Source organism: Pelodiscus sinensis, chromosome 2 (assembly GCF_052426305.1).
Source record: "Pelodiscus sinensis isolate ZL-2025 chromosome 2, ASM5242630v1, whole genome shotgun sequence".
Taxonomy (NCBI): domain Eukaryota; kingdom Metazoa; phylum Chordata; order Testudines; family Trionychidae; genus Pelodiscus; species Pelodiscus sinensis.
In genome coordinates, this window is record NC_143053.1 from 223,393,680 (window position 1) to 223,416,288 (window position 22,609).

Consider the following 22,609-nt stretch of genomic DNA (forward strand, 5'->3'; position numbering starts at 1 on the left):
TGAGCTATGACTAGACTGCACCTCTCTTGCGCAAAAGCCTATGCAAATGAAGCACAGATAGCATACTGCTGCACTTCATTTGCATAATTAATTAGGGACCATTTTTGCGCAAGAGGCTTTTGCACAAAAAGGAGCTGTGTAAATAGCTCCTTTTTGTGCAAAAACTGCCTCTTGCACAAGAGCTGTTCTTCGTGAAACAGTGAGGAAGAACAGCTCTTGCTCGAGGGATTTTTGTGCAAAAAGGCCCCCTAATTAATTATGCAAATGAAGTGTGGTAATATGCTATTCCATGCTTCATTTGCATAGGCTTTTGCCCAAGAGGGATGCAATGTAGATGGAGCCTCGATGTTCACAACTCCACATAAGCTGCTAGAAGTGGGCTACATCCTCCCTGACTGAATTCACCTTGTTATCTCTGACCTTCCTCTTGATGTTTCCTCATTTCCTCATTTCTTTTCATGTGCCTGTATATTTATGCCTGCCTCTGGAATTTCCATGACACGCATCTGATGAAGTGGGTCTTTGCCCACGAAAGCTTATGTTCCAATAAATCTGTTAGTCTGTAAGGTGCCATAGGATTTCTTGTTGTTTCTGGTGTTTAAGAGTTTGGATTACTCCAGGGGTTAGCCAACAAAATGCCAGTTTTTACTTGTGCTGCTGTTGAATTTCACCCAGAAAAACTATTATTCAGTCTTTACTTTGATTTAATTCCCCCCATTCAATGAATGTAAGCTACAGAAGCAAAGCATTACATTGATATAACAAAATAGTTTCCTTACAGTTATCTTGCAATTATTTCCCCCTCCTATTTTGTTGATGTCTAGGAGTAAACCTTGGAGTAGATAAAAGCTTTCACATAAAATGTTCTTGTTGATCTAAAGGCTTATATAACCCTTCTTTGTTATTGTTTTAATCCATTAAGTATATTAAAAGAGAAGCACTATAACTTGATGGCTGCCAAAATATTAATAAACCTTTTCCTAATAAAGGGAGAAAGATAACTTTTAGCAACCCTTTTGAATTAAGCTTCCTGCACAAATAAGGTACAAACACAAGAATCATAGTAAATGGTGCATTTAGGCTCTACAAGAAAAATGTGCAACAAAATAAACAGTGAGGTTGTACACAGGCTATTCAATAGTGAATACTATAGCGATGGTGGAATGTGTTCATAAATATTTTAATCGTATTAGAAGTGTTGAATCTGCAAAACAAATTGCTTTTCCAGTAGTCCCTAGAAGTTAGGATATACTGTGACTTCAAGACTGACATGATAAATATGCTCTTCTTGGTCTTATTTCACCTGTTTAGGAACAGCCACTCCACAGCCGCCAACATGCAGCACTGACCAGTTCACTTGTGTGTACGTACGGCAGTGTGTACCTCTTGCTGTAAAATGCAATGGGGTGGAAGATTGTATGGATGGAACCGATGAAATGAATTGTCCTACTGAGATTCCTACCACTGCTTCTCCATGGCTTTGCAAGGAAACAGAATTCCTGTGTGCTAATAAAGGTTGTGTTCCATCACTTTTGAGATGTGATGGCGTGTCCGACTGCCAGTTTAATGAAGATGAAACCGATTGTCGTAAGTTACATTTAGTGATGTAGTTATGTCCATGCTAAATAATTTTCATGATAAGACACTAGAACTATGCATAAAAAATCCAAATCCTGTAAATTTAGTAATATTCCATAGTTAACAACATGACATTTCTTTTGTATCAGCATATCATATACAATCCTTTGAAATGAGCCCAATTCTTCAAATCTTTTTTGTCTTCATGTAGATGTGCCCTAGTTTTTTAGGTTGTTAACAAGGTAGTTTCTTTGGGATTTTGCACACCAATTATGTAGCACATTAATCTAATTCTTAAACAACAGGCACATTAATAGGAGAGAATTCAGTGACATTTGTGTTATAGTAGCATAGCATCCAACATTTAAGGAATCCAAACCCTGTTGTGGTAGTAACAATCTAGCCTACTACAGAGCCCCATCACCAGTGGTTTAGATTAAGGGAGAATCACCTCCTTACTGGAATTTATAAAGTGTCAGCCTCCTAGGTTGCTCTATGTCAGCCACTCAGTTTAATGAACACTGCCACGCTCTCTGTTGGGTACTTCCTTGCACACCTTGTGGCAGTTACTGTGGAGAACAATGCTGCTCTTTCTGCCCTTGCCTTAAAAACACTAGATGTACCTCTCACCAACTTCAGTGGGTTTTGGATCAGATCCTATTCTCCTCTCATTTCATGTGTATTTCCCTTCACAATTTCATTTACCTGGCTATACGAACAGAAAGCCACATGTTCATCCTGTTCCAGAGTCCCAGATTGTATCAAGTGATAGCATCATCTCCCAGGATGAAGACAGGTTGGCAAAATGTGTTCTGTAGAGATAAAGTATAAATCCTGAAAGAGGCCATAGGAACAGAAAACAAATACAAATGCATTAGTTACAACTCTACAAGAACCACCGTCATTGCCACAAAAATGTTTGCATGTATGATTTAAAGATTTATGTAGAAAGAAATTTCCTGCAGAGGTCACTGAACATTTTGCTTGCATAGTGTCATGTGAATGTAGTATTAGAATGGTTAGTGTGGCGGCTTTTATTCCTTGTTGCTCTTTACAACAGAAACTTGAAAGTATGTTGCTTTTATAAATGCTCTGCTTAGCTAACCCTTCTGTCACTTCCAATTTAATAAAGGTTCTTTCTTTCTTTCTTTCTTTCTTTCTTTCTTTCTTTCTTTCTTTCTTTCTTTCTTTCTTTCTTTCTTTCTTTCTTTCTTTCTTTCTTTCTTTCTTTCTTTCTTTCTTTCTTTCTTTCTTTCTTTCTTTCTTATTGAATAATCTAAAATGGAAAGGATATAAAATAGACACATAAACACCTGAGGGGTATATACATTGCTTTCCACATGCCCCAACAGAATTTGACATAAGAGCTAACAGTGGTGACTAAGAAAAGATTTTTCATTTCTCTACAGTGCAATCAAATGAATCTGTGGTTCACCTATATGCTTCCAAAGACATCATAAATGTTAAAAATATACATTTTCAAAAAGGGTCTGTCTGTCTCTCTGCCTTTCTACAGCCTTAATTTGTACCTAAAAAATGTATTGTGGGGGGCAAATCTGAGAATTTGTGCCCATTTGCACCCATTTTAAAACTCTGCATTTGGCATCTGCATATTTAAAAATATTTAGGTGGTTCCTCATGATAGTAAATTACAACTTTGCTGGAGCATATTGCATTGGGTGAATGACATAGTGTGTTGATTGTATACAAAGTATTAATGCAATGATACAGTAGAAATATCAATATTAAAAAGTCAGGAAATTCTAAAAGTTAGTTACTGCTACACTGATAGTTCACTCACGTTGCCCTTCGTAACCCCATGTGGTGGTGCAATGCAGTCATGAAACAGAACTACTCTCTGGAAAGGGGAATGCTCGGTTGATGCAGAGCCACTCTCCCCGGTGCAGGCGGGGAGAAGGTGAACTGGAGTGAAAAGGGCATATCCAGGGCAGCTCTATATCCCAGCAAACCCTAGATACTAAAACAACCCTTGGGGCTAATGACACTCAGCACAGAGTAGAGCAGCAGCCCAAATTGTCTTACCCTATAGTGTCAGTCTAGCAGACAGCCAGTCTGAAGGTTGGGGGAAGCAGAAGTGTTTCTATGCCACATTTGTTCCTCCAACACAAGCGGTGCTGAGCACAATGTAAATGTATAGCCCAGGTCCAGAGTTGCTATGTTTATCGCGGTGTATATTAAACAACTTAAGCAGTATCGCATGCATCCTTACACAGAGCATCTTTAAAATAGGTATGTAAGAGAAATCAGGTACAAAACGTCAAAAGGATATAAGTGAAATTGCTGAGGTTAAAGTCTTGACTTTTTAAAATGTCAAACTCTCCAGGCTGTATGCAATTTCACCCCGATTTCCTGAATGCAATTACTGATTACTGCAGTTATAGACTCCAACTTGTATTTTTGTGCAAATGACACAAGTTACATGATCCCATTGATGATGCAAAGGAAGAAAAGCTAGACAAGATTTCCTAAAATGACTAGTAATTATGGATATATTTAAAGTCCATGGTAAATTGTCAGTGTGTAAGATTTATAGACCTGATCCTGTGAACCTCTACTTCTAGGAGTCTACTTGTTAGAGAGATTGCCTGCATTAGCAAGAGTTGGCAGGATCTGATATAATATTCCTATTGCAAGGTTGAAGTGCAATATTTTATATTCAGCATTTTCTTTTGGCTTAGTGCAATCCAGTCATTTAGAGTGCTTAAAATATTCCTAAATTTTCTCATGCTTGTTATAAATTTAAATCTGGGTCAAATTTTGCTCAGGTACATCAATGATAAGTCTAACTCAAATGAAAACAGAGCGCTATTCCTGCTTTATGGAAGTGTAAAAATGGAGAAAAGAATTTAGCTCACAATCCCTTAAACCAGGATGTTCAGAAATAATGGCTCAGGGGCAGTGCAACAGAACATTTCATTAGCTAGAATGTTTCTCAAAGTGACAAAATGCTGTTAGCTTCTGGGAGAGAATGCAGAACTACTGGGTACATCTTATAGATCAGTGATGCCATAATGAATTACCTGGAGGCTTATGTGATTCTGTCAAGATTTCCCTGATATAATTCCTTTAGACGAGTTTAGAGAGTAATACTGAATGTTACAGCATGACAAATGTCTGTATGTTTAGATTTTTAATGTAGCTTTTCTTTGCTTTTATTATATCAACCATATACAGTGTTTAGTTTCTAGCAACAAAATCGGACTACATTTAAAGCAATTTTCTGTTCTATGTTTAAGAATTAATTTATTTATTTTTATCCCTGAGTTATCTAGGCAGGTTGATTATGTTTACTGATATCTGATTGTGGATTTTTGTTCTTTATTCCATCTATAACATCAAATACAAACATCCCTCTCTCAGGAGTTTAACATGGTAAAAGCTCAATTCAGCAAAATAAGCTGTCTTTTTTTAATGTCTAACTTGCACTCTTCTGAAATGGAAGGTTATAATGGAAATGTCGATCCAGATTTGTATACTTTGACATAAATAAGCTGCTATAGTTTTCCAGTAGTGTTTTATCACCGAATAAAGGAAATGTGTCTGACCATGTCATCTTGTTACTTTGTTCCAGCTACAAAGGACTGCTTCAATGGTTCTTTATTTTGTGCATCAACTAATACGTGTATTCCAGTTTCCAAGCGCTGTGATGGGATTGCAGACTGCTTTGATTTCAGTCTTGATGAATCCAGCTGCTCAGGTAGTCAGTTTCACATCAAAATATCATCTCAATAAAAATACAGAGTTTTTTTATTTAACCTGCAAATGGTGCAAAATACTGACTGAATTCATCCTGCTGAAACTCAAGTTAAATTGCACTAGCAATGAATTTTGAGATATTATGTTATTTTTGTAGAAAGGATAGTGGGAGAATGAATGAAAAATATGGCTGTTTTAAGAGGGGGTATTTTTGTTATTTTTTTATTATATAAAAATTACAATAAAATCTCTATCCTGCAAACATGTAGGCTTCATTTCAATTATGTGAATAGTACCAGTAAAGTGAAATGAACATTTGGACATCCCTGGGATTTCCTAGGCTTAAAGCACAGTGCACATGTTGGACTGGGGCCTAAAACAGGAAATAGAGAGTGCATCTTAACAGAATAAAAATATTTCAGAGCTTGAAATTTTTAGTACAAAAGGAAAATAATGGATGAAAGTAAAAATAGGAAGTGCTATATATCTAATGAAAAGCATCTTTAGGACAAACTTTTTGAATATTATCCTAAGTGTTCACATATATACATAGGGCTACATTTTGCATTCAGATGTTAATATAAAGCACCCACTGACTTCTGGTAGAGCACCTACAAAAAGAAAATGTAGACTACAAATACAGTTGATGCATGGATGGACAGATAGATATGAAACATATAATATGTTGCTATGAAAAAGTCACAGTGATATAAAATGTTTGGTAAATAGATGTTGCAATCTATTTTTGGTAAATGTTTTATGTTTTGAGTCGATGTTATGAATGCAAAGAAGTATATCTAGTATCCAATTAAAAATAGATGATTGTGATATAGTAAATAAAGCCGTAAATTCAAAGAGTGGTAAAAAGGGCCTCCTGCTGCTTTTTGGGGTGGCTTATCTTTTAAATAATTTGCTTCCCAGACTATCTTGCTGGAAATTCAGGAATCTGCATGGAATAACTTATCTGTCACTTTTATTTTCTGTCTCCAGCAAACAGCTCATATTATTCATTTTATCTGACTCTATTCAGCAGTGAATTTGGCCAACATTTTCTCCCTTTCCAGAAGGTGGCCCATATCATGTTGTTGACTCTAACATAACCCTTGTACCTAGGCCCCAATGAAGTCAGTAAGGGTACGTCTAGACTACAGGCTTTTGTCGACAGAAGTTTTGTCGACAGATACTGTCGACAAAGCTTCTGTCAACAAAGAGCGTCTAGACTACATCCAGTTCTGTCAACAAAGCAAGCTGCTTTGTCGACAAAACCCTGTAGTCTAGACACAACCCTAGATGCAATAACACCTTCTGTCGACAGAATTCTGTCGACAAAATGCATTATGCCTCGTAAAATGAGGTTTACCAGCGTCGACAAAACTGCTGAGTTCTGTCGACGTTATGTCGACAGAACTCAGCGGTAGTGTAGACGCAGGTATAGTTTTGTCGACAAAAGTCCACTTTTGTTGACAAAACTCTGTAGTCTAGACACACCCTAAGGCACCCACATAGTGTTGGAGAGTGGCCATGCCATGCCCAGCAAGTTGCATGATCAGGACAATGGTGTGGATTTAATAACTTTCTCTGGTCTCATAAAATTGCAATTTTGTTATCTTAACAAATATTGTTCAGATAATGCTGTATGGTTTCTATGGTTATTTCAGGATACACTTTCAAATCAATGAGCCACTGCCATTGATTAATGGAAGTTCTATCATTAAGAACTGAAACTGGAACTAGTCACAGTGGAGATCATATACATAGGCAAACATGTAACGGTACTCAGTAATATTTTTGCCTCTGGTTCTACAAAACTTAGTCAGATGCTTGACTTTATCATCAAGTCAGAATCATAGAATCATAGAATACTAGAAGTGGAAGGGACCCTGAGAGGTCATTGAATCCAGTCCCCTGCTCTCATGGCAGGACCAAGCACTATCTAGATCATCCCTGATAAATGTCTATCCAACCTGCTCTTAAAAATCTCCAGTAATGGAGATTCCACAATCTCCCTAAGCAATTTATTCCAGTGTTTAACCACCCTGACAGTTAAGAAGTTTTTCCTAATGTCTAACCTAAATCTTCCCTTGCTGCAATTTAAGTCCATTGCTTCTTGTCCTGTCATTAGAGGCCAAGGAAAACCATTTTTCTCCCTCCTCCTTGTAACACCCTTTTAGATACTTGAAACTGCTATCATGTCCCCCCTCAGTCTTCTCTTTTCTAAACTAAACAAGCCCAATTCTTTAAGCCTTGTCTCATAGTTCCTGTTTTCTAGACCTTTAATCATTTTTGTTGCTCTTCTCCGGACGTTCTCCAGTTTCTCCACATCTTTCTTGAAATGCAGTGCCCAGAACTGAAGACAATACTCTAACTGAGGCCAAATCACCACAAAGTAGAGTGGAAAAATGACTTCTTGTGTCTTGCTCACAACACTTCTGTTAATACATCCCAGAATCATGTTTGCTTTTTTTGCAACACTGTCACACTGTTGACTCATAGGGTATATATACGGAGTAGAGTTTTTTTCGGAAAAACTAAGCTTACGTCCACACTACAATTGCGTTCTTTTGACAAAGTTGAAAGAACACAGAGGGGTTTGCCGATAGCAGTAAATCTCTTTTTATGAGGAAGAAGCCTTTTTCCAAAAAAGCTCTTTCAAAAAAAGGTGTGTGTGGAAGGGGAAGAGGGTTTTTTTTTTTTTTTCAGAAGAAGAGACCTCCAGGAAAAAGCGCAGATGCCTTGGTGGCCACTCAGTCCATAGTAATTACAATCAATGTGGATGCTATCTTTCAAAAAAGCAGATCGCTTTTTCCATGCACTTTTGGTATGTAGATGCTCTCTTTCGAAAGATGGATTTCCAGGAGACCTCTTCTGGAAAAGCTTCTTCCAAAAGAAACTTGCAGTCTAGAGATGATTCACTATGTCCCCTAAATCCCTTTCAGCAGTATTCCTTCCTATACAATCACTTCCCATTCTGTATGTGTGAAACTGATTGTTCCTTCCTAAGTGGAGTACTTTGTATTTGTCCTTATTAAGTGTCATCCTATTTACCTCAGACCATTTCTCTAGTTTGTCCAGTTCATTTTGAATTTTGACCTATCCTCCAAAGCACTTGCAGCCTCCTCCCAGTTTGGTGTTATTTGCAGACTTAATAATCGTACTCTCAATGCCATCATCTAAATCATTAATGAAGATATTAAACAGCACCGGTCCCTGAACAGGCCTCAGTGGAACCCCACTTGTTATGCCCTTCCAGCATGATTGTGAACCATTAATAACTACTCTCTAAGAATGGTTATACAGCCAGTTATGCACCCACCTTACAGTAGCCACATCTAGCTTGTATTTCTCTAGTTTACTGATAAGAAGGTCATGAGAGACCGTATCAAATGCCTTGCTAAAATCTAGGTATACCATGTCCACGGCTTCTCCCTTACCCACAAGACTTGATATCCTATCAAAGAAAGCTATCAGATAGGTTTGACATTATTCGTTCTTTACAAATCCATGCTGGCTGTTACCTTATTATCACCTTATTATCTTCCAGATGCTTGCAGATGAATTCTTTAATTACTTGCTCCATTATTTTCCCTGGCACAGAAGTTAAACTGACTAGACTGTAGCTTCTTAGGTTGTTCTTATTTCCCTTTTTATAGATGGGCACTATATTTGCCTTTTCCAGTCTTCTGGAATCTTTCCCAACTTCCATGAGTTTTCAAAGATGATAGCCAATGTCTCAGATACCTCCTCTATCAGCTCCTTGAGTATTCTGGGATGCATTTTATCAGGTCCTGACGATTTGCAGACATCTAACTTTTCTAAGTAATTTTTAACTTGTCCTTTTTTTATTTTAACTTCTAAACCTACCCCATTTCCACTAGAATTCACTATGTTAGGAATCCCAACAGCATCAAACTTCTTGGTGATAACTGAAACAAAGAAGTCATTAAGCACCTCCGCCATTTCCATGTTTATGCCTGTTCCTGTTTCTCCCTCTTCACTGAGCAATGGGCCTACACTGTTCTTCATCTTCTTCTTGCTTCTAATATATTTGTAGAACATCTTTTTGTTACCCTTTATGTCTCTCACTAAATTTAACTTGTTTTATGCCTTTGACTTTCTTCTCTTGCCCCTGCATACCTGTGTTGTTTGCTTATATTCATCCTTTTTACTCCAGAGACCTCCCATTAAAGGCGATGAGACTTGAATTACAGGATAGTAACCTAAATTGTTTTACTGCTATAGATATTGCCATGAGTATACACACCAGTGGACTGCTTTGAAAGTTTAGAGTAGTATGTACCTGCCCGATGTAATTATATAATTGTAATTTGGGGCAATATTCAATGATAATAAACTAGAAAATAAAACCAGGCATATGTTAATTGTAATGGGGAAAAGTACTAATATCAAATATGTGTAAACATTATTGTATTACTTTTAAAACCTTGGGTTTTATTTTGGAGTTATTTGGTATTTTTTTAACATTAAATCTGTAAGTGCTCAATTATATGTAAATTTAAGGTGACCTCATGCCCAGCAAATACCCAAAGTGTGTCAAAAGCCATAACAATACTTGACTTGGGAAGGCTTCCTTTTTAAACTTATTCTATTAAAACTGATTTCCCTTGAGATGTATGAACATATATCCATGAGCAGTCTTTAATGAAAAGACTGCCACACAGCAGATGGTAAGCATCTGATCTTATCTTATCCTTACATTTAAACTATTAGTGAGAATATCAGACATAGGCACTAAATCAGTCTCAGAAGTTCCACATTTTAATTCTTTGGGAATCTTCATATTTTAATATCAGAAGGTTCCCACGAATGACAGAAGCCCCACTAAAAAGTCATGTAAAATTTGACCAGAGAAATCACTGGGGCCCTGATCCAGCAAAGCACAGAGATTACTTTAAGCACAAGTAGTGCTATTAATTTGGTGAAGGTACTAATATGCTTGGACTGGGCAGATGACCAGATATGTTATTGAATCAGGGTCTACAGTACTGGTTTTCAGAAATGCTCAGAACCCAAAACACCAGATATACTAAATGAAAGCCATGAATATTCTGCACCTGATCTTATATAGGAATACATTTTGTATTGACAAAAGGAACAGACTAATTTTTATTACAACTTTCTTTATCTAATTATCTTTGTTTCCTTATATTTCCTAGGTTGTCCGGAAGACTATTGCAGAAATGGAGGAACTTGTGTCATTAGAGATGCTGTTCCTTTATGCCAGTAAGCTTTACTTCCTTATTATTTTGAGAAGTTTATTTTGTTCCTTACAAATAGAATTGTCATTGACAATGTACTGCTGAAGAGTAAATTTGCACTGCATGAGTTTTCACTATTCTCATTTACAGTATCTGAGTGAATAAGACACCAACAAAAAATGAGGGCATTTTAAGAAAAATATTAGCTAACAAGTAGAATTTTCCATGACTTTTATACGTCCTGAATTAGTATGGACATCCTTCTTTTTAACACCTAATATTTCCTCTGTATCTTATTGTACAGAAGCATTTAAAAGAGCATATTATTATGTAAAATAATGCCTTATTTACAGCAGACATATTGTGCATCTCAAGGAAAATTCATAATAGTCCATGTTCTTAGATTTGCATTAATTTGTGATGTATCTCTGGCATAGTATTACTTATTCTATATATTTCAACTTCTACTTTTCAGATTAATATGCCTACAGTATTAAGAGAGTGAGTCTGGGGTGGCTGCTTATGCTATTGAGCAAAAACAAGCAAATCCTCTAATCAAGGTGAATGCTGAGAGTAGCTTTACCTACTCGGTGCCCTTCATAAGTCTCTGTCACAGGTGAATGCAAGAAAATGCTGTTTCTAATTTTTAAATGGGGCCTCAATTCACCTGCTGTATGACTTGTTCAGACTTAGAGACTATTAAACAACAGTTGTTGCATACCTTTGATAGTCACAGCCAAAAGGGCTGGTAGAAATATGAAGGTTCATTTGTGGAGGGTGGGCACTTCAATCCCTATGCTGAAAAACAAAGTACAAATAAAACATGGTAGGCGCAAGTCTCGGTCGACTTTCAACATCTTTTTGATGTCTCCAGCACAATGTTGGCAGATGTGAATCCTGCCATTCAGTTCATGTTGCTGAATGTAAATTCATTAGTTGATAAATCATAAAAAGTAATAACTTTATTAAGGGAGAGAGGCCCCTTTACGCATACAGCTGATGAAAGTATGACACTACAGGACTTATATTGATGTTATAGTCTTCAGCTAGGTTTACAATTAAACATAGAGCAGTGGTGGATTGCAGCTTTGGTAGGTCCATATTATATTTGCACCTGAGCTGAAGATCTCCCACTGACTTGTATGTGAATCCTGAGTTGAGGCTTGTTTTGATGTGCGTGCCACTCCAGTGCCTCCCATGGATTCCTTCTTGACCAGATTAAGTTCTTATCTATAGTGGATGTGCAACGGAATGCCTAATTTACTGATCACAATGGTTGTGCTTCCAAATCAGATAACTGTGTGCAAAGCTGACCATAATTATTTGCTCACTAAGTTACCTGATTCACAATCTTATTCACAATCTTATTAATTACATACATAAATTAGATTCATAATTGTGCATGCAAAATATAGGTACAGTTGTGTATCTAATTTGCTTTAAAATTAGGCCCCAAATTAGACCACTTTCAGAGGAAATTTTGCACAGAAATGTTGACAATAATAGGCACACACTGAAAATGTGTGGTGATATTGCTCTGAAGTGTGATAGTATAGTGACTAAAAGACTGTTCAAGTGCCAGAATGAAATCTGGGGGCAAGAGAATATTTTCTTACCAGATTGATTATACATGGTTTTAACTCTAATACTAGCCAGACAGAAATTATGGTACTGCACATTACATTTAATACATTCCACTGCTCACATACAATAAATTCAATATACTACTTTCTCTCTCCTCTATTTAAAGAAGACATTGGATATATAGCAGACCAAATTTAGGATAAAGGATATCTACCCACTATAAAGGAGAACAAAAAAGCATACTTTCATTAATGCCTGAATTGTAAGGGCAATTTATTGTTAAGTAGAAAAAGTAATTACATCCCCTGCCCTGTAGTTAAACAGTGGTGTTAGAAAAATATCATCATTCAACAGTTTTTCAGTTATACTGAATATGTGCAATCTATCCAATTGAGCTACAGAGATTAGAATTTCAAAGAAACATCATTCACAGACAATTAATTGAGGTTATATTTATGCCCGTGTATCTCAGAAAAATTTGGCTTTACTCACAATATATAGAAATCTGGGTTGATTTTGTTTTACTGGATTAAAATGAGAAAGATACATTTTCCTTTTTATTTTACAGAGGAGAACTGAGATTACAGGACTATAATTGATTCAGAAGACCTTTTTACCTATTTCTTCTTAGAAATGCTAGCTAGCCTCAAATTTTTACTCATTAGTCTTAAGAGAAGCTCTTTACTACTGACATAAATAATCTATTTGAATGCACAGTCAAAGTGGTTTATTGCCTGTGGCACAATACTGTTTAACAGCATTGCATGAAAAGACAAAAGTGGAACTTTTTTGTAGCTAGACATTTTCCTCAGTGTTTGATCTGGTCTCTCAAATTCTAAATCCTGTAATATTGCAGGAATTTGTACTTTTGAAAGCCCAGTCCCCATATACAATTCTAAATAACGCCATAGATTTTTGATACTAGATAAAGGCCATAAATGGCTCTGTAAAATTGACTTATATCTACGGTGGTTCAAAGTTTGAGGGAGACATAAATGTTGTATAAGTGAATACATGCTAATAGTATGGTAGGGTGGGGATGTAGCAAGAAAAACAACCAAGCCTAGGTTGTACATAAATCAGCCTCTCCTTTGTTAGAAACAGTATTGTCTACAATACAGTTTTAGAGTTCAAGAGTGGGAATAAGTAGATCTAGGTTTAATTCCCAGTTCTACCAATGACTCAGTGTGTGACATTAGGTGATCCTCTTAATCAGTGTCTACATTCATCAAATGGAGATAAAACATATTGTACCCACATTTGTAAACCAATTTGAGATCTTTTGATGAAAAATGCCATTTTAAATAATTAATAGTGTAATTATTATTTTAATTAATTAAAATCTCAATATAAATGTGATGTGTACTCTGTTATGCTTATCATAAGAACATAAGAACGGCAGTACTGGGTCAGACCAAAGGTCCTTCTAGCCCAGTATCCTGTCTACCAACAGTGACCAGCACCAGGTGCCCCAGAGAGGGTGGACCGAAGACAATGATTGAGCGATTTGTCTCCTGCCATCTCTCTCCAGCCTCTGAAAAACAAAGGCTAAGGACACCATTTTATCCCCTGGCTAATAGCCTTTTATGGATCTAACCTCCATGAAATTATCTAGCTTCTCTTTAAACTCTATTATAGTCCTAGCCTTCACAGCCTCCTCTGGCAAGGAGTTCCACAGGTTGACTACACACTGTGTGAAGAAGTACTTTCTTTTATTCGTTTTAAACCTGCTACCCATTAATTTCATTTGGTGTCCTCTAGTTCTTCTATTTAGGGAACTAATAAATAACTTTTCTTTATCGGCCCTTGTGACGGACCGGGCCGTGTCTGGGCACAGCTGAGGGTGTCCGCTCAGGGTGAATCGCTCAAATCCGGGCTCCTTACAGCCCCCAGACTGGTGACCTTTCCAAACCGGTCACAAACCAGTCCCACAGAGCGCTTCAGCAGCCTGCCTGAAGCCTCACGAGCAAAACCCCTCCGACACCCCAGCAATATCCGTGCCCCAGATGGCCCTGGGTCTCATACACAGGTGGGGGGTCCTAACACCCACCCCACCTACCCCAAACAAGTTCTGTCCGGTTCCAAGAAACCAACCACAGATCCTGGGTCAATTTACCCTCTGGACCTTACCCACAAATCACGCTGGGCCAATCTTTTAGAATCTATATCTAAAGGTTTATTATTACAATAAAGAAAAGCATGAGAGTAAGGTTGTTAAAGAATAGTAGGTTACATGCACCGAATCTCCCAGTCCTCGATGCAGGCTCTAGCAGAGATGTTACGGCTGCTGGTTTAAAAGTTCTTGTTGCACATCCTAGGGTCAGGATGGGTTCACAGGTCTTCTGGGCTCTTCGATCCCTGCAGTGCTGCCTCTGGGATGAAGTGCTGATCTGAGAACAAAATGGCATCGACCACATGGCCTCTTTATACCTCCTTCCTGGCCTCTTCTGGTATGCAGCAGGTCACCTGGTCCTCAGCCTCTCTGTGTTCCCTGCTGGCTGCTCTCAGGTGACAGCCCCCATTCTTTGGGTGTGTCCTTGGCCCATTGAGAGCCATTGTTCCACAGGTAATTAGCATGTCCACAGGCTCCACAGACTCGGCCCTGCCCAATGCTTAGCCACATGCAGGGAAATCTTCAGTGTCCATACAAGTACATGCTAATAATTGCACACACAGACATTATACGAACACATGAACAGCATACATAGGATTATCAGATAATAAGCTTCTATTCAATACCTCACATGGCCCCCTTCTATACCATTTTTGGGGCCAACACCCCCACCTATGGGTGCATCAGTGATCTGGCTGCTCCCCTCAAGATCCAGCAACGTGACAGCCCTCTCCACACCAATCATGATTTTATAGAACTCTATCATATCCCCCCTCAGTCTCCTCTTTTCTAAACTGAAAAGTCCCAGTCGCTTTAACTTCTCCTCATATGGGACCCACTCCAAACCCCTAATCATTTTAGTTTCCCTTTTCTGAACCCTTTCCAAGGCCAAAATATCTTTTTTGAGGTGAGGAGACCACATCTGTACACAGTATTCAAGATGTGGGCGTACCATAGTTTTATACAGGGGCAGTAAGATATTCTGTGTCTTATTTTCTATCCCTTTCCTAATAATTCCTAGCAACCTATTTGCCTTTTTGACCGCTGCTGCACACTGCGTGGAAGTTTTCAGAGAACTGTCCATGATAACTTCAAGATCCCTTTCCTGATTTGTCATAGCCAAATTAGCCCCCATCATAATGTACATATAGTTGGGGTTATTTTTCCCAATGTGATTACTTTACACTTATCCACATTAAATTTCATTTGCCATTTTGTTGCCCAATCACTGAGTTTGGTGAGATCTTCTTAGAGTCCCTCACAGTTTGCTTCTGTCTTGACTATCCTAAACAGTTTGGTATCATCCGCAAACTTTACTACCTCGCTGCTTGCCCCTTTCTCCAGATCATTTATGAATAAGTTGAAAAGGATTGGTCCCAGGACTGACCTTTGGGGTACACCACTAGTTACCCCTCTCCAATCCAAGTATACTATATCTACTGGATCCCCCTTATCCACATGCTTGTTAACCCCTTCAAAGAACTCTAATAGATTAGTAAGACAGGATTTCCCTTTACAGAAACCATGCTGACTTTTTTCCAACAAATTATATTCTTCTACATGCTTCACAATTTTATTCTTTACTATTGTTTCGACTAATTTGCCCGGTACTGAAGTTAGACTTACCGGTCTGTAATTGCCAGGATTGCCTCTAGAGCCCTTTTTAAATATTGGTGTCACGTTGGCTACCTTCCAGTCATTAGGTACGGAAGCCGATTTAAAGGATAGGTTACAAACCACAGATAATAGCTCAGCAATTTCCCATTTGAGTTCTTTTAGAACCCTTGGATGACTGCCATCCGGTCCCGGAGATTTGTTACCATTAAGTTTTTCTATTTGTTCCAAAACCTCCTCTAATGACACTTCAATCCGGGACAGTTCCTCAGATTCATCACCCACAAAGGACGGTGCAGATTCGGGAATCTCCCCAACGTCCTCAGCCGTGAAGACTGAAGCAAAGAAATCATTTAGTTTCTCTGCAATGGCTTTATCGTCCTTGATTGCTCCTTTTACAGCTCGATCATCTAGGGGACCCACAGGTTTTTTAGCAGGCTTCCTGCTTCTAATGTACTTAAAAAACATTTTGTTGTTTCTTTTTGAGTTTTTGGCTAGCTGTTCCTCAAAATCTTTTTTTGCTTTTCTTATTACATTTTTACTCTTGATTTGACAGCGTTTATGTTCCTTTCTATTTATCTCACTAGGATTGAACTTCCAATTCTTAAAAGATACCTTTTTGTCCCTCACTGCTTCTTTTACATGGCGCTTAAGCCACGGTGACACTGTTTTAGGTCTCTTGCTATATTTTTTAATTTGGGGCATACATTTAAATTGGGCCTCTATTATGGTGTCTTTAAAAAGTTTCCATGCAGCTTTCAGGGATTTGGCTCTAGTCACTGTGCCTTTTAATTTCTGTTTAACTTCTGTTTATCACCATCACTAGATGCATTAGAGTAAATAAAATGAAAAATTGCTGCCAATAATTACTGCAAATAAATTTGCTTCTGTCTCTACAAATTCCACAGCTTATGAATATTGCATGGCCTATTCAGGAAAAGTCAGAGGAAAACATACGTCTTGTGCTGCAGGTAGCAGTGCATGAGTGCTCACATTAGCATCCACAGTGATTAGAGGTGCAAAATGCAGGCACAATTATTTGCAGACACAAAATTTTGCTCTCAAAACTGAAGGCCATTTTAGAACCTTGGGGACTTAATTTTAATAGTGCGCAAGATTTGGGACCAGTAGTTGCATGTGCATGTTCATTAATAAAAGCCATGGCTCAGGTGGAATCCCCATGTAACCTCAGAGTGATACTTGATGTACAGCCATGACTGGAAGGTACAAGAGGCAAGGGGTGGCAAAGCCTTTCCTGAGTCTTAGTGCTCAACTGCTCCCCACTTTTCCTACCCATATTCTGACCCTTCCTGCAAGCTCCCATGGCAAGCTGTTGCAGATCGGTGAGTCTTCCCCTGGAATGGATCTAGTCATTTAAAAGTGAAAAGCTTTCCAGTTTTCCAGACTTATTAGCACAGAATTGCATCTGTGAAAGAGTCATTATTGGTAATGAAGCTATTTAACAGGTATATGCCAACCTAGAAGAATATATTGTTGATTTCTGAATTTACTGACAAAATTAGTTGTGTGTTATAGTAATAAGATCCAAGGGTATGTCTACACTACCACCCTAGTTCGAGCTAGGGTGGTAATGTAGGCAACCGGAGTTGCAAATGAAGCCCAGGATTTGAATTTCTTGGGCTTCATCTGCATATAGCCGGGCGCCGCCATTTTTAAATGTCCGCTAGTGCGGACTCCGTGCCGCGCGGCTACACATGGCACGAACTAGGTAGTTCGGACTAGGCTTCACAAGGAGTAACGGTAGTTCAGATAGGAAGCCTAGTCCGAACTACCTAGTCCGTGCCGCGTGTAGCCGCGCGGCACCGAGTCCTCACTAGCGGACATTTAAAAATGGCAGCGCCCGGCTATATGCAAATGAAGCCCGGGAAATTCAAATCCCGGGCTTCATTTTCAACTCTGGTTGCCTACATTACCACCCTAGTTTGAACTAGGGTGGTAGTGTAGACATACCCTTGGATCTTAGTTTAACATTTGCTTTAAATATTTCATTACTTTGTTGCTGAATAATATAAAATTACATCTTGCACCAATTTGTAGATGCATAGTCTGAGCATTCAGCTTTTGCATTAAATGTTTGGATCTTCAGACATACCATTTTTTAAATAAATTCTTCAAAAACACTCTTATCTAAAAATACATTTTAATTTAAATTACTATAGTACAAAATCTTGCACAAAATCTTGCTTCCAAAGTCTTCCTGTCCTTTCTGTCCATCCCTGATCTCCTTTCACTTGCCTCTTGAAGAGAGCCCTTAAAGCAAAGGTGGGCAATAATTTTTTACGGGGGGGGGGGCACTTTAAGATTTTTTGTAAGTGATCAAAGGTCACACTTTTCTATGGAGGGCATGCACGGTCTAGACGGAAGTTGGACACACAAGAGAGCTCAGGGTATAAGACTGGGGTGCAGGACAGAGTGTGGGGTCTGAAAGAGAGTTTGGGTGAAGGATGGGGTTATGATCTAGGGCGGGGGCTTGAGGCCAGGATCTGGGAGAGGGTATGGGTGCAGGACAAGATTCTGGCCTGAGGGAGATGTATGGGGGCAGGTTCTGGGAGTGACTGGTGACTCCTGGGGCAAGGATCTGGGATGCAGGGTCTGGGGTGCAGGGTCTGGGAGGAGGTATAGGTGCAGGAGAGAATTCTGGACTGAGAGTGGGATGCAAGAAGGGGTGCAGGATCCGGGAGAGAATTATGACCTAAGGGAGGGAGGGTGCAGAGGGTTTGGGTGGTGACCTGGGATAGGGAGTTGGGGTGAGAGAGGGGCTGGGGTGCCAGAGGCAAACCCTGCCCAGGAGGCACTTATCTAGGCTGATCCCTGCCTGCCGCAGTCTCAGGATGCTCAAAATGGCAGACTGCTCCTGTGGCTCTCTGCTCCAGGCACCAGGAGGGAGGGGAGGATTTGTGAGCTGCTTCCACCCCCCAGCAAAATATCTTAGCTCCTATTGTCTGGAAACCGGCCAATGGGAGCTGAGATTTTGCTGGGAGTTAGGGACAGTGTTTAAAGCCTCCTCCTCCTCCTCCCCTCTCCCCCCCTCTCCCCAGCTTGAAGCAGAAAGCCACAGGAAGAAGCCAGATACTTAAAGCAGTGTGGGGCTGCCTCTGTGCCTGAGAGTCCCAGCAGGGTTTGGATCTGGACCATGGGCTGTATCTTGCCCACCCCTGCCTTAAAGGGGCAACATCCCTTTTCTTCCAGACAGCTGGACAAATGAGTTTCCCTTTCTTTATTTCTGACTATTTGATGAATTACCTTTAAAACACCCCTCCACCAAAATCAGTACCTTAGTACATATAAAATACTTTGTTATGCATAAAATCTTTGGAAACATATTTTTAACATAAGCATATGATGAATTTTCATAAACATGTTCATTGTAATAAAAGTCACAAAATATAATTCCCTTTTTCTAAAAGCAATGAACTTTGTTATGAATGTTCTGCCTGGAACAATTACCTTGTGAAGGCTTATGAGTACATTTAAAATATAGATCAGCTTAGAAATACTGAATGAGAAAATGTAAAACAGAGAAGAGCTGCATCATGTATTCCATAGTATTTAATTTTGTATTCAGCAGGACAGCTGATTTGCCCTTATTACAAAGTTTATTTTTTTGTAAATAAACTCTGACAAACTTCAGGGTACATCAAAAAACCTGAGAGAGACTTTTTTTATTCCCAAATTTACTGATTTTACTTATATACTTTTGCATGTTTCGTCTTCACAATTTGGCGTGCAGTGGAAAACTTGCTTCATTTTCTTTAGAAAGAAATTTGGAAGAGTGTTTTTTTTTTATTAAATGTCTTTTGCTACATTTGGGTTCAGGGATTTGTCTGGAAGGGGTGAGCATAGAGGATGAAGGAAGAGATGTGAAAGATCGTGTGGCAGGAGGCAGTTTGGGGACAGGGTGGGGCCTTGGCAGAGCAGGGGTAGAGTATGGGCAGGCTGGGGAGTTTGTCTTCTCAAGCAGTAGCTTCGCCCATGTGTAGAGCTCACTAACTTTTTGTAGGGCCACATTAAGAGTTGCCCTCAAATTGTTAACTACCTTTTTTCCTGCTGAATTCACCTGAACTACTCTGAAAAAAGCTCCAACTCTTGGAAACGGAGGTTGAGAGCTAAGTTGTCAATCAGTTACACAGTGCTTACTTTAGAATAGGGCTTATAACTAAGCAGACAAGGAATCAAGAATATATGTTTCTCTCAGCAGATTTCTTATAAATTACATTATTAAAATAATTTCATTTGTTATTGGATACCTCTGTGGGATTTACTTATATACACAAACTATGTATATTTCCACCACTTGTTCGCATGTTTGCAAGGAAATCTGTCAAACTGATCATCAGTACAGGAAAGTTACTTCTCTTCAAAAACATATTTGGCCTGACAGCCAATCCAAAATGTGTGCTGATGATTTTAATCTAGCTACAATTCTATAAAATACTGGAGCAACTCTATATTTTGGCATACTTCATCAGAAAAAATTGCTTCTTTGCTCAGTTTCAGTATTTTGTGTTTCCACCCTCTCCCCCCCCCCCCAACCCCCCTCCCCGGCACCCAAAAGAAGCCTCAATTTCAAATTGCTTTTGAGGCTTTGGAGTTTTGGAGCAGCTAGTTGGCTGCTCTGGATACAGTGTCTTTGGAAGGAATCTGCCTGTCTCAGTTTCTTTAATGCCAAAAAGACAGTTTAAATCAATGCCTGTTAAACTCTACCTCTAAGTATCAAGACAGAAAGAGGCATTTGATTTAATTAAACAAATGAAACAGCAGTATCCTAATTTTTTGTTTCTGAGCATCCAGTATTATAAAGAAACTGTGGTCATGAATTTAAGTAATCACGTCTAATTTAATTCCTAAGCAGCATATTTTCTGCTATGAGGTCAGATTTCTTTGTAAAACTAGAAGAAAGCAATATATCTTCTAGATTTCTGTAATCCACTGTCTAAAATGAAATATTATTGCTTTGATGAGCTGACAGAAGTGTTTTTGACTGGCACTGTTACAATACTCAGGGTAACATTTTTCATGATGGAACCCTGGCCAAATTTAGCCCATTGGCCGTCCTGTACAGTTAAGAATGTTATCCAGATATTTTCCAGTTCCCTTTGTATGAATTGTTTGGTAAGTGGTCAGTTTTTTCTCTGTGGAAAAGTTGTACAAACACAACACATTCTGAAGTTGCTAAATTATCTTCCCAGGGAAGATAATGGAGCAGGTAATTAAGGAAATCATATGCAAACACTTGGAAGGTAATAACACTTGGAAGGTGATAGGGAATAGCCAGCATGGGTTTGTGAAGAACAAGTCATGCCAAACTAATCTGATAGCTTTCTTTGATAGGATAACGAGCCTTGTGGATAAGGGAGAAGCGGTGGATGTCATATACCTAGACTTTAGTAAGGCATTCGATACGGTCTCGCATGATATTCTTATTGATAAACTAGGCAAATATAACTTAGATAGGGCCACGATAAGGTGGGTGCATAATTGGCTGGATAACCGTAGTCAGAGAGTTGTTGTTAATGGTGCTAAATCCTGCTGGAAAGGGATAACAAATGGTGTTCCGCAAGGATCTGTTTTGGGACCCGTACTGTTCAATATCTTCATCAATGATGTAGATATTGGGATAGAGAGTACGCTTATTAAGTTTGCAGATGATACCAAACTGGGGGGGGGGGGTTGCAACTTCTTTGGAGGATAGGGACATAATTCAAAATGACCTTAGCAAGTTAGAGAAATGGTCAGAGGTAAACAGGATGAGGTTTAATAAAGAGAAATGCAAAGTGCTCCACTTAGGAAGGAACAATCAGTTCCATACATACAAGATGGGAAGCGACTGTCTAGGAAGGAGCATGGCAGAAAGGGATCTAGGGGTTATAGTGGACCACAGGTTGAATATGAGTCAACAGTGTGATGCTGTTGCAAAAAAAGCAAATATGATTCTAGGTTGTATCAACAGGTGTGTTGTAAGCAAAACTCGTCAAGTCATTCTGCCGCTCTACTCTGCACTAGTTAGGCCTCAGCTGGAGAACTGTGTCCAGTTCTGGGCGCCACATTTCAAGAAAGATGTGGAGAAATTGGAAAGGGTACAGAGAAGAGCGACAAGAATGATTAAAGGTTTAGAGAACATGACCTATGAAGCCAGGCTTCATGAACTGGGCTTGTTTAGTTTGGAAAAAAGAAGATTAAGGGGGGACATGATAGCGGTTTTCAAATATCTAAAAGGGTGTCACATGGAGGAAGGAGAAAATGTGTTCCTCTTGGTTACTGAGGACAGGACAAGGAGTAATGGGCTTAAAGTGCAGCAGGGGAGGTTTAGATTGGACATTAGGAAAAAATTCCTAACTGTCAGGGTGGTCAAATATTGGAATAAATTGCCAAATATTGGAATAAATTGGAATAGATTGCCAAGGGAGGTGGTGGAATCTCCCTCTCTGGAGATATTTAAGAACAGGTTAGATAGACATCTGTCAGGGATGGTGTAGACGGAGCTTGGTCCTGCCTTGAGGGCGGGGGGCTGGACTCGATGACCTCTCGAGGTCCTTCCAGTCCTATTATTCTATGATTCTATAAATAAAATGGAGAGACTAATGGAAGTGATATGCAGTTATTCTTATGAGACTGAAGAGCTGAGTGGTGCCAACTCCCGATCTGAGAGTAACAGAAGCAGAACATAGTAAATGTTACTCCTTAAACAGCACATTGTGTATTTTATCAGTCCCATTGGAATATGCAGTGTCTGTTTTAGCGGGAGGGTGGAGGCCATGGAGCATAA

General features: G+C 39.0%; 1 protein-coding gene across 1 annotated transcript in view; it reads left to right on the plus strand.

Annotated features, from left to right (window-relative positions):
- The window catches only part of MALRD1 (MAM and LDL receptor class A domain containing 1), a 438,222-nt gene that overhangs the window by 375,715 nt on the left and 39,898 nt on the right, over positions 1-22,609 (plus strand). The window contains exons 35-37 of the mRNA XM_089776725.1: positions 1,312-1,587; positions 5,171-5,296; positions 10,470-10,536. Of these exons, the coding sequence (XP_089632851.1) occupies positions 1,312-1,587; positions 5,171-5,296; positions 10,470-10,536 (469 nt within the window). The remainder of the gene's footprint in view (positions 1-1,311; positions 1,588-5,170; positions 5,297-10,469; positions 10,537-22,609) is intronic.